This window comes from Rattus rattus, chromosome X, assembly GCF_011064425.1.
Source record: "Rattus rattus isolate New Zealand chromosome X, Rrattus_CSIRO_v1, whole genome shotgun sequence".
Classification (NCBI taxonomy): domain Eukaryota; kingdom Metazoa; phylum Chordata; class Mammalia; order Rodentia; family Muridae; genus Rattus; species Rattus rattus.
In genome coordinates this window covers 35,039,656-35,052,210 of record NC_046172.1, presented here as the reverse complement: position 1 = coordinate 35,052,210, position 12,555 = coordinate 35,039,656, and the positions used below count along the sequence as shown (strand labels likewise).

Sequence of the window (12,555 nt, the reverse complement as noted above, 5' to 3'; positions counted from 1 at the left end):
TACTTGTTTGGAACCCACTGACTGTGTGATAAAGATTTCAATAAATGATTCTAAGTGTCACTTATCTATGTATTCAGCTAAAAACTTTAGTATCTCTTAGGTTTTACTGCTGTGAACAGACACCATGACCAAGGCAAGTCATTTAATTGGGGCTGACTTACAGGTTCAGAGGTTCAGTCCATTACCATCAATGTAGGAACATGGCAGGCATTGTGCAGGAGGAGCTGAGAGTTCTACATCTTCATCTGAAGGCTGATAACAGAATAATGGCTTTCAGGCAGCTATGATGAGGGTCTTATAGCCCACACCCACAGTGACACACCTATTCCAAAAAGGCCACACCTCCAAATAGTGCCACTTCCTGGGCCAAGCATATTTAAACCATGACAGTATCCTAGAATCAATATTTTGTCTCATTTTTCCATCTCTGTAGCCCCTAGAACTATTGGTACATACCTGGGTGCTCAGAATGTGTCGAGTCCATGAAGCAAGGGTTTCTTCCATAGTACAGAGTATGCCTGTTCAATTAAGAAAAACTGGGGGCTGGAGAAATGGCTCAGAGGTTGATAGCACTTCCAGAGGCCCTGAGTTCAATTCCCAGCAACCACATGGTGGCTCACAACCATTTATAATGGTATCTGGCGCCCTCTTCTGGCTTGCAGGCACATGTGCAGGCAGAACACTATGTTCCTAATAAATAAATGAAATGTTAGAAAAAAAAGAAGAAAATGTACTAATAACCTGAAATGTTTCATTCTCCACTGTATCAGTTCCATTTCACGTTGGCAGGACCAAATAGTTGATAAAAGCAGGAAATAAGGGTTTATTTTGTCACACAGTTTGTGGGTTGTCAGTCTAGCATAGTAGAGAAATCATGACAACTAGAGCTTGAGGCAGTTGGTCTTATTGCATCTACAGCCATGAAGCAGAGAGAAGGCTTATGTTCAGAAAATCTTCTTTTTATTCAGTCTCCACCCCGCCCTGCCTATGGAATGGTGATACCTACATTCAGGGTGGGTCTTACAATGTCTGTTAATTTGATCTAGATAATCTCTCACAGGCCTGTGATTCTAAGTGATCATAGATCCTGTCAAGTTGACAGTTTTAACCATCACACCAACTGTAGATGCCGAGTTATTCTGGCACCTTCCTCATGGTACCTGCACACTGGGTCAACAGTAAATGCTTGGTGAGAATTTCTTGGCTTATTGAGGATTAGGGATATGGAGGCAAAGAGAAAAGGCCTAAAAATGGTGTGTTCCTTTTAATGACTGAAACAACATGACTGAGGGTAATACTTAAGGTATTTGGATGATGGATTCTGAGGAGCCCTGTGCTTACCCCAGCAGGGTCTCTTAGGTTCAAGATAAAAATGTTACGCTGTCTGTATTTTTCATTTTACAAATTGAAAAAAAATAATTAAGATAAATAAGGCTCTACTATATTCATGACCACAGGCCCATTGTTTGGGGAACACAGTGTTTACTACGCTAGTTTGTTTCCATTCAGTACATCAAAAAATGCTGCAATGCTGTATTTGTAGATACATGAATTTTATTACTTGATTTAATTATCACATCAGGAAATGGCTTAAAAATTTTTGTTTTTTTATTTCTTTTTTGTTTTTGTTGTCTTAATTTTTTCTTTATTCTTATCTCATATAATATATCCCAACTGCAGTCTCTCCTTTCTCCCTTTCTCCCAGTATCCCCACTTCCCCTGCTTCTCCTGTTTCTCTTCAGAAAAGAACAGGTCTCCTAGTGATATCAACTGAACAGGACAGACTAGGTATAAATCCTTATATCAAAGCTGGATGAGGCAACCTAGTAGGAGGAAAAGGGTCCCATGAGCAAGCAAAAGAGTTAGAGACACCCCCTCTGCTACTGTTAGGAATCTATCAAAGACCCAAACTATGCAAACACAGCATGCATGCAGAGAGCCTTGATGAGGTCTGCCTAGTTGATTCTGTGGGTCGTGTTCTTCTGGTGTCTTTGACTCCTTTGGTTCTTAAAATCCTCCCTCTCCCCCCTTTTCTGGGTTAGTTGAGCATGTTTGGTTGTCAGTCTCAAATGTGTGTCGAGCATTTGTTTCTATCAAGTGCTGGAGGAAGCTTCTCTGATGGCAGCTGTCAGTTGTGCTATGGTTTAGGTCTCTAAGCCATCCAGCTTCTAGTTCCTGGCCATCTAAGCAGTGTTGGGCATGGGCTCCCTCTTGTGGCTTGGACCTCAAGTTAGACCAGTCATTGGTTGGCCACACCCACAAGCTTTGAGCTACCATTGTCCCAGAGCATCTTGCAAGCAGGAGAAGTTATGGGTAGATAGGTTGACGGTTTTGTGGCTTGGTGTCCCAGACCCACAATGTGAGCCTACCCTGGTTACAAAAGGTGGCTGGTTCAGGCTCTATATCCTCCATTGTTCAGAGACCTAACTAGGGTTACCCTCATAGGTTACAGGAAATTTCCTTTGCACTAGGTTTCAACATTGTCTCTTATTCCACTTATTCCACTTATTCCAGTCATCTCACCCCATACTCTCTACCTCTATTCCCTTTCTTTCCCTCCTAATCCTTCCTTTAGAGAAACAGGAATTAAAATATTAGTAATGTAAACACAAATTAATAACAACAAAATGGCAAGTGTCATTTTTCCTGCACAAGTATGCCATCTTAGCCAGAAGGGAAAAACAGTGGTGACTGAACCATATCTGACAAGGGTATGCCAAAAACTCTGAAATATTCAAAATGACTATGTGAAACACATTTACATATGCAGTCATACTAACATAATTTTATGTGGATAATATGACTTAAAGTACAAATGTCATGATGCATAAAATTAATTTATGTCCTTAAACATTTTATCTTTAAAAATTTATATTTCTACATTTATTAAAATTAGTTCTTTGAAGGGCTAGAGAGATAACTCAGTGGTTAAGAGCACTTGATATTCTTGCAGAGGACATTGGTTCTGTTATCAGCACCCACATGGTAACTCACAACTATCAGTAAGTCTCCAGTTACAGGGAATCATAACCCTTTCTTGGCTCCTGCAGACACTGCACATATGTGATGTACTTCACACATGCACACAAAACACTTACGCATAAAAAATATAAATATACAAATCTCCGAGCATGATGGCACATGCTTGCAACTACAGCACACTTACGAGATAGAGGCATAAGGATCATGAACTCAAGATCAGCCTGGGCTACATAGCAAAAACCTGTCTCAAAAATGTTCCTGATATGCTAATCTGAATATCTATATAAATTGAAACAAACATCTCTATAATTATACATATGCAAAAAATAGTTTGCTCACTGGAGAATATCTAAGGTTGCAGAAGAGCATGCAAATGAGCATGTGAATTGTTCTTGGTAGGTTTGGTAGTATTACCATGTCACATTGCTACTCATATTTCTGCATGACCCAGGAGCCATCTTAGGAATGTGTCTCATTAATCACCATGGTAATGGCACATCTAAGAGGGAATGGGTCATTAAAAATCCATCATCATGGATGGGTTAGAAATAAACTCGGACCATACATCTTTCGGAGGTCAGTGATTCTTTTCTTATAGAAAAAAAAAAGACTTAAAATAGAACAGAGATTTGAAAATATGTATCTGTGTATTACAGAACCATGTGAGAGTCTTCATATGCTTAGAGGTCAACAGAGAGTTAAGAGTTCACTCTGTTAATTATTTTGTTATTTTAACCTCACAATCACCTTGTGAAGTAAGGAATAGCCTCAGTGTTTTACAAGGAAAGATAATCAAGAAGACTTAGGTGACTTTCTTGAACTCACGTACTTAGAGGTTATAGAAACAAAGTGAAAATTTAGATTATTGCTGTTAATGAATATTTTGGTTTTGTTTCTGAAGGCCAGTAATACACATAAATTGGAAAAGTAATCACTAATGTGAAGGTACTCCCGTTTCCAGACACAGGAGGCATTGGGGAAGGGGCTGAAACCTTTAGGCTGACTTTGCTGGTGCTCGTTGACCTTAATAGCCTTGCCAACAGTTTTCCAAAGGTGTTTTTCAGGAAACCAGATATGACCTAAACTATAATAAATGCTCATTTCTTTTTAACAGAACCATTGCCAACTATTTGGTGTGGAGAATGGTTTATTCCAGAATTCCAAACCTCAGCAGGCGCTTTCAATATAGATGGCTGGAATTCTCAAGGGTAAGTTGCTGAATATTGAAATGTTTCATCAGTGACCAACTTTACATGTTGGGGGCAGTTCCAATGTTAACTACTCCAGTAAAAAAAAATAACTTTATGGATGGGCTGTGGGGAGCTTGCAATCTAAACTCTACTTTAAACTTTTTCGAATTAGTTCATTTTACTTAGGTATTTCTATTTTCCATAAAAGTACCCCAAGCTCTACATGGTGGCTGTATAATAAAATTTAAAGTGATGCTTGGGGCCAGCCAATCTTGTTCAAATGTCCATCCTTAACAACATATTTCTATTTTTTTCAGTGCTTTTAACTGAAATTATCATTTTGATGTTTCTTAATGATACATCCCTTTCAAAGTAGTTCAAGTTTATTTTAATTTCTTTACCTTTTCCTTGACAAACACTTGTGATAATTATGTGTATTTGTGTGGTTCTGTGTGATGCTTTGATCTACAAATGCACTCTAGAAAAATTCAGTCACGATAATGAACATATACATCATTCTAGCATCATATCACTTCTGTGTTGAGAAAGAACATCAAAGGCCTATGTTATCAAAATTGAAACACACAATTATCATTAACTATGATTACTTTATGCAGCTTGATAAACATTGCATAATATCAGATATATATAGAATATGAAATAGTTGATCTAAAAAAATCACAAAATAGAAGTTGGAGGAGGGAGAGCTGGGAAAGAGATATATGCATAAAAGGGTACACAATTTCAATTAAACTGGAAGTATACAGTCTGATGATCTATTTCACTGTAACTATGGTTTTTAAAGTTTCTTTGTGCTCTAATTTTATATATGATGTTGCAGCTTCATTTTTAATTTGGTGTTAGAGTTGCATATTTAACTTTACTTATATATTTAATCTTGATTCTATCCTAATTCTGCTAGACTCATTTTAATTTCCTCCCATGATATCCTCTTTAAGTGCCTGAATCCATTCCTTGCCACCCCTGCCAATTACCAAGCCCCTGAATCTTTGTTTCTCACCCACCTTTGTTGTCTCCTAACTTACACAGACAGATGTTGCTTTCATCTGCATTTCCAAGGCTTGTGACTAATTCTGCCATGGCTTAGAGGACTTAAGGATTTTGTAGCTTTAAAAAGTATTTTATTTTTATATCTATTTAAATCAAAGTGAATGTCAAGTCACATAAGCTTTTATTTTATTTAACATCCAATTTAGTTATTAGAGAAACTGGGAAATACAGAAATTTATAGTAGACCATTATACTTGGAGAGGGATATAGTTATTTGGGGGCAACTTTTGACCCTTTACAGTCACTGGAATATAAAGTTACTTTATACAGGGTAGATATGCATGAAACAATTACTTATATTTAGGTCAACCCAAATAGTTAAGATACAAAACAAGTTGATATTTTCGCTGTGTGTGTATTTTTAACTCCTATGGATCACATAAAAGATGGTACCCAGCTGCTTTCCAGCCTCACTGTGAAGAAAATGAGAGAGCGAGGTGCAAGAAGTAGTGTGTAAAAATTTGAGGTTAGGTATAAGGGGATGTTTCTTGAACATGAAGTGCTAAATATAATATTGAATTGCCAAAGAAGGTTGTAGGATCTTTCTCTCTGGAGGTTTTAAAAATAACTTCATCCCTTACCTCTGAGAAGGGTTGTGTTCCCAGAAAGGAAAGGAAGGAAAAATGAATTTAAGCTTTAATCCCTTTTGCCCCACTCCAACAACCTGGCTCTAAAATTGTGCATGAGGTATTCCAGGCCACTATTCTCAGGGTCTCTCTCCCTCACTGTCTGCCGGTACATTCCAGCCTCCAGAGAAAACTTTCATGGCATTTATTTCTCTGCTTTCATCCCAAGAGTAAACCTTGGCACTTTCAAATCCTGCTTTGGAAGTCCCTTACTTGTTTGTAAATGTTTTCTTACAATGGCATAACAAGACAGATGGGAAAAGCCTTACATCTGTATTTTACTCTGCTGTGGCACTGTAAATGGGCTCCTTAGGTTGCTCATGGTGAGATATGTTCTACGAACAAGAACTTTGATTGCCCCCAATTCCAAATTTTCCTGGTGGAACTGCAGTCCTCAATAGGTACTAAGTACTGTCTAGATCCATGAACAGCATCTGCTGACGTTCCCGTTTGCTGTAGAAAAGCTATGACCTTGCCCATATGGTTCTCTTAATGGAGAAAATTGAAATAAGGATGAAATGCATTGTTTTTCTACTATCAAAGTATTTTCAGTTAGTTGTAGCTAGAAACTAGGGGCAAGCAGTTTCATTTTCTCCGTCTGATTTCACCTTGGCCTTTCCTGTCTGGCATATATCTTCAAGGGGGTGGGAAGTAGTTTTGTAGATGGTTTGACTTCTTTTGTCCCCAGCAATAAATTTTATCTAAAGCTTAAATTATATTGATTCTTTCCCACAGGTAATCCAGGGGACAACAACTCTGCTGCCTCAGTGGGACAAATGTGTTAACTTTATCGAAAGTGCCCTCCCTTATGTTGTGGGGAAAATGTTTGTGAATGTTCACTTCCAGGAAGATAAGAAGGAAATGGTAAGTGAAACCTTCTGGATGATAAAGGCCAACACCAAGAAGAGTGAGTGGTCTTCTAGGCAGATCTGACAGACACAATGATCCACAGTCTGCAGTCTTCTTTTCAGGCTGTATAGATCCAAGGCATTGTCTCCCACTTCTTTGCATTTTCCTAGGGAAACAGGAGTAAAGCTCTTCAAATGTGAGGCGGTGAACATATTTCGAGGGTCTGAGGACAGAATGTATGTAATAGCTGTCCAGAGGAGTGGGCGAGGGTGACTGAGGATATTACATATGGCTGCATAGAGGCAGGTAAAAATCTTAGTCTAGGTGTGGTTTGAGGCTATGAATTTAAAGATATTTGTCACTATAGTTACACATTTTTCGCCAGCTGTTTCAACTGCTTTGAAGGAGAGAATATATATATATATATATATATATATATATATATGTATATATATATTCATACACGAATATATATATGTATCTTTCAGCACTACTGAGGTTTATTTTATTTGACATAAAATTGTATATATTCAAGTGTACAATGGAATGATTTGATACACACTGCAAAGTGATTACCACACCAAAATCAGCACATTCATTACCACGTTGACTTCTTTCTGCTTGTCTGTGGGATGGTATTGTATGACCCTATTTCTGGGGAGCCATGAACAAGAGTCTATCCACCTCAGATAGGGAACTGACAAAAGCAATGACTCCACCAAAGTCCAGAGTGAACCACTGAATTTCACTTGGGTCACCTATATGGTTCTGGGAGAGAGGAGAAAGGATGGCTGAAAGCCCACTCCAGCATGGCTGACTGCTCACAAAGACTAGAACTCCGGAGTTCTTGCATGCGATGCCTGCAGCTCAACAGGTCAGAGTGTCTTTTGGGCAGCCAGCTGGTCTGTGCCTCTTCCATGCAGCTTGGCTGTTTTCTGTTTTGCAAGCAGCTTGCTTGGCCTCTTGTCTCCTCACCAGTCTTTCCTGTGTAAGCTTAGGGAGGGGCCTCGTGAACCTAGTCAGTTTGAAAAACTTCTCTAGATTTCTAGTTGTTTATTTTGAGTCCTAAGGAGCATCCCTTCAAAATTTCCAGTTGTAACAAGTCCCACTGTGTGTTTTTTTGAAAAGAAACTTCTTATATCTTAATGAAAGGAAATTGGTATACAACATATGGACACTTAATACATTCTCTCACAAATTTGAAGCGCACAGCACATTGTATATTGTTAGAAACTAAAGTCACCACACTGTGCATCAGATCACTGGAACTTTCTTATATGAAAGTCTGTGCCATTTGACTAATATACCCAGTCCTACACTATGCCACTGACAACTTTGGTTCATATTCTCTGTATTTTGTAGTTTCAATAATTTGCGGGAGGATTCCGCATAGAAATCTTATTTTTCATTCTGTGTCTGGCATATTTCACTTAGCACTGTGTCCTCCAAGTTTTTCTATGTTATTGAAAAAGATAAGATTTCCTTGTTTCATGGCTAAGTAATAAACAGACATGCATCATACTTTCTACCTATTGGCTCACTGATGACCATTTAGGTAATTCCATGTCTTGGTTATTAGGAAAAATGCTGCAGTGAACATGACATTGAGCTGTCTCTTGAAGACATTGTTTTATTTCCTTTGGCAATATAGCCAGGAATAGGATGGCTAGTTATTATTATTATTGTTATTATTATTATTATTATTATTGAATTTTTGGAGGATCTTTTTTTATATTTTTTCTCCATCTTTATTAACTTGAGTATTTCTTATTTACATTTCGATTGTTATTCCCCTTCCCGGTTTCCGGGCCAACATCCCCCTAACCCCACCCCCTCCCCTTCTAGATGGTTGTTCCCCTCCCCATCCTCCCCCCATTACCGCCCTCCCCCCAATAATCACGTTCACTAGGGGTTCAGTCTTAGCAGGACCAAGGACTTCCCCTTCCACTGGTGATCTTACTAGGATATTCATTGCTACCTATGAGGTCAGAGTCCAGGGTCAGTCCATGTATAGTCTTTAGGTAGTGGCTTAGTCCCTGGAAGCTCTGGTTGCTTGGCATTGTTGTTCATATGGGGTCTCGAGCCCCTTCAAGCTCTTCCAGTTCTTTCTCTGATTCCTTCAACGGGGGTCCTGTTCTCAGTTCAGTGGTTTGCTGCTGGCATTCGCCTATGTAATTGCCATATTCTGGCTGTGTCTCTCAGGAGGGATCTACAACCGGTTCCTGTCAGCCTGCACTTCTTTGATTCATCCATCTTATCTAGTTTGGTGGCTGTATATGTATGGGCCACATGTGGGACAGGCTCTGAATGGGCGTTCCTTCAGCCTCTGTTCTAAACTTTGCCTTGGAGGATCTTTTAAATTGTTTAACCTCAATGGCAGTGCCGATTCATATTTCAAGTAGCAGTGTACACGGTTTCTTTGTTTATTTATATACTTGCCTCTTCTGACTTTCAGAGTAGTTACCTTAACAGACATGAAGTACTATTTCACTGTGGTTTGGATTTTTACTTTTCTGACTACTTACATACAATGCATTTTCATATGTCTCTTGGCTATTTGCATGTCTTTGGAAAATGTCTAGTCAGGTCTTCTGTTCATATTTAGTTAGGTCATTATTTTTGCTACTTTTGTATTGCAACTGCACTTTTGAGTTACATGTTTGTATTTAGCCACTTTTATGTGAATTTCTCTGTATAAATTACATTCTACCAATATCAGTAAGCAAAATATCCATGTGTGATTCACTGATAGAGTACTGCTTTATCACTCTTATATGTAGGCATGTAAGCGTTTTGGACACAGGTAGTTTATAACCATTGAGTTTGAGGGTAAAGACACAGAGTCTATTAAGCCATGGTGGTTCAAATGGTTGGTGCTATATCATGATAATATCAAATGGTTAGTCTTATATTATGATAATAATATCAAATGGTGGGTGTTATGCATCCTATCCTGAAGCTTATTTTTAAATACCACTAATCTAAATACATTCCCTTTTGTTAATTTGTCTTTTACTATCTTTGGAGAATTTCTGTCAAGTTTGAGAACATATTTTTTAAATAAACAGGCCTATTCCAAATAGGGCCACTGAGAAATGAATGCTTTGTTTTTAAAATGCTCAGTATTCTTGAATGCTTTAGTTTGCTCTTTGGCCAGAGTAAATATACAGAAACCTTATTAAAGAATCACAGGGATATACCTAAAATCTCAAGAGAATATGAATACAATGAAGGAATAGAAATTGTCTATATACTGGGAGAGGTTCAGAACACTCATTTTTAACTAATCTGAAAAGTAAGAAATTTATTTTTCTCTGTTTTGGTGCATGTGTCCACTTTTCAAGTCTTACGGTATGACATTCTAACATAAGCTGATTTGGATGCCTTCTCCATTTTTTGATATACACGAGGGTGGTATATTAATTGTATAGATATTCTTTTTCATATTAAATTATTTGCCTCCCCTATGCCCAAATGGTTTGCCTCAGGGGATAGTTAAGTTGAAAACTTGTAAGAGAAACAAATCTGGTTTTTTCTAGGCTCATTATAGGGATCCCACCTAAGAGCCACCTGCAAACACTGATGCACCTGGAAAAAAGAATGGATTATTAGGAACAGTCCAGAGAAAAGGAAAAGTCACACTGGGGCAAATTCCAAAATGTCTAATTTAGACTGAGAGACTGTGATAGCTGAGTTACCAGGAGGAGTCTGTTAAACAAATGACTGTGATCAGGAGGTCAAAAACCTCAGGTGCTACTGAAAGCTTCCTGGGTGAACAAATCACATGGCCCTGTTACAATGCAGAATCCATTGCAAGATGGCAAACTCACTGCATTTTAACAAAGGTTCCCTTTAACTTGGTCCGGGCTAGGCCCTAATTTCTAGCAAGTTGCCATTTTTTTTTCTGCTGCTGTTCCAGGTACCACACTTGGAGCGGCAAGTCCCTCACTTCACTCACTAGAAAATAATTATCACCTGAAACAGAAGCCCCGGTGGTGACTCATTGGAACAGGTCAGGCCAGGCCAGGCCAGTTGTCGCAGACAGCAATACTTCACTTTGTTTACTCAAACTGTAATAGTGTGAGTAATGCGTCAGTTTTCAGTCCCTGAAAATCTAAATGATTGAGATTGTGTCAGATCCTGGGAGAGGCCTCTGGACTTGTACCCTGCTCCACTCCCTACATTATTGAATTTGCCCCTAAAAAAGTATATTTTTTAATGACAGATGCCTGTTCTTTAATGTTTCATGAGTCGCCTCCACAACAGAGTTGGCCTAATGGCCTCTGGTTGATAGCCCCTGACATTCCTGTTATCTATTTGTGGCTGAGAGGGAACAAATGATTCATTTGAAGGTTTCCTTTCTAGAGGGAAAGTGACTTCTTCCTTATCCCTGTCTGCTGTCATAGCTCTCTGCCTCTTCCAATCCACCGATCTACTGGCACTGTCTTTTTCCTGTGTGTGTGTGTGTGTGTGTGATTACACACTACTGTTTCTTTATGGTTTTCTAAGTGCAAGCATACCTAGGTAGATGCAGGCACACTGACCTCAGTTCTTATTCCTTCACTCACAGAATCATTGGATTTTAGCCAATTTAATTAGCAATGAGACAAACAGGATATAGAAAAAGAGAGTCTTTCAACACGGGGCCACCCAAAGAGGGGAGATAGAATGAATCTTCTGCCATTCAGAGAATGGGACAGAGGTGTTAGCTTCGAGTCTTGCTTGTATGGTACCTAAGGGACTGGCCAGTGGAGTGAGGGAAAGGAGATGGGAGACCTCTTTTGACATTTGTTGTCTTTGTGTCCTGTGCGTGCATTTACATTTCCTAGGGATTATGTTTTTTAAAAGTAATAGGCTGGTAAGATGACTCAGTGGGTAAAGCTCTGTCTGTGCAAGCCTTAAGACCAGAGTTCGATAAAAATGTAGCCGAACAGAAGCAGGTGAAAGTAATTTAATTTTAGTACCCTGATCCTACGTAAAGGATTGTTGTTTCGATGTGCAAGCAGAAGGAGAGGATGACATCAGGTGTTTTCCTCTTCAGTGCTCTGTTTTAGGTTAGGTTTTCTGAGAAAGGATCCCTTAGTGTACCTAGAGCCTCACCGACTTGGTAAAACTCCCTGACTAGGAGGCCACACTTACCGAATGCTGGAATTTTAAGCACAGACACTTCCAGCTTCTTGCATGTGATTTGGGGATGTGAACTTGGGGTCCTCATTCTTTCGTACTAGACACTTTGACGACCTAGTCATCTCCCAGCCTGTAACTGCTACCTTAAATGTACAGGGAACTATCTTAGATTAATGCTTTTAGAGGTCAGATGAAGATTCCTAGGAAAGTAATGAATAGAAATGATTGTCATGAGGTTTGGTTCAATAGTCATGATATAATTAAACCTAGTGATGAAGATCTTGGTGATTAACTGGGGTTTAACTGTATGGCCAGTACTCTTCTAAGCACACTCCAGATGTGGAGCCATTTACTACTGATTTTGTGATTACTATGAGTGTTTCCACTTTCCAGATTGACAAAGCTGAGGCTTGAAGAGTATACATAAATTTCCCCCAAAGCATGAAAATTGCTTAGGTTACATCTAAATCCAGTTAATCTGGCATAAACCCATGGTCCATTGTGAATTAATTTTCTGTTAACTATAATTAACTTTAGAAATAATTAGTGTACATAAGACAAATGTCCCTCAAAAAGAAACATTAGTTGTGGTGTTTCCAGTCTGTGATCAGGTGACCCTACTGCTTTTTGACCTGTGACAATACAGCCTCTCATTGAGATGCATGTTGTATAACACAGCCCTTACCTTTTAGACAGGGGAATAGGAAGGG

General features: G+C 38.8%; 1 protein-coding gene across 1 annotated transcript in view; it reads left to right on the top strand.

Annotated features, from left to right (window-relative positions):
* Phex (phosphate regulating endopeptidase homolog X-linked) overlaps nucleotides 1-12,555 on the top strand; it is a 202,065-nt gene that overhangs the window by 63,505 nt on the left and 126,005 nt on the right. Inside the window, exons 12-13 of the mRNA XM_032890280.1 lie at nucleotides 4,097-4,190; nucleotides 6,605-6,733. Coding sequence (XP_032746171.1) covers nucleotides 4,097-4,190; nucleotides 6,605-6,733 — 223 coding nt within the window. The remainder of the gene's footprint in view (nucleotides 1-4,096; nucleotides 4,191-6,604; nucleotides 6,734-12,555) is intronic.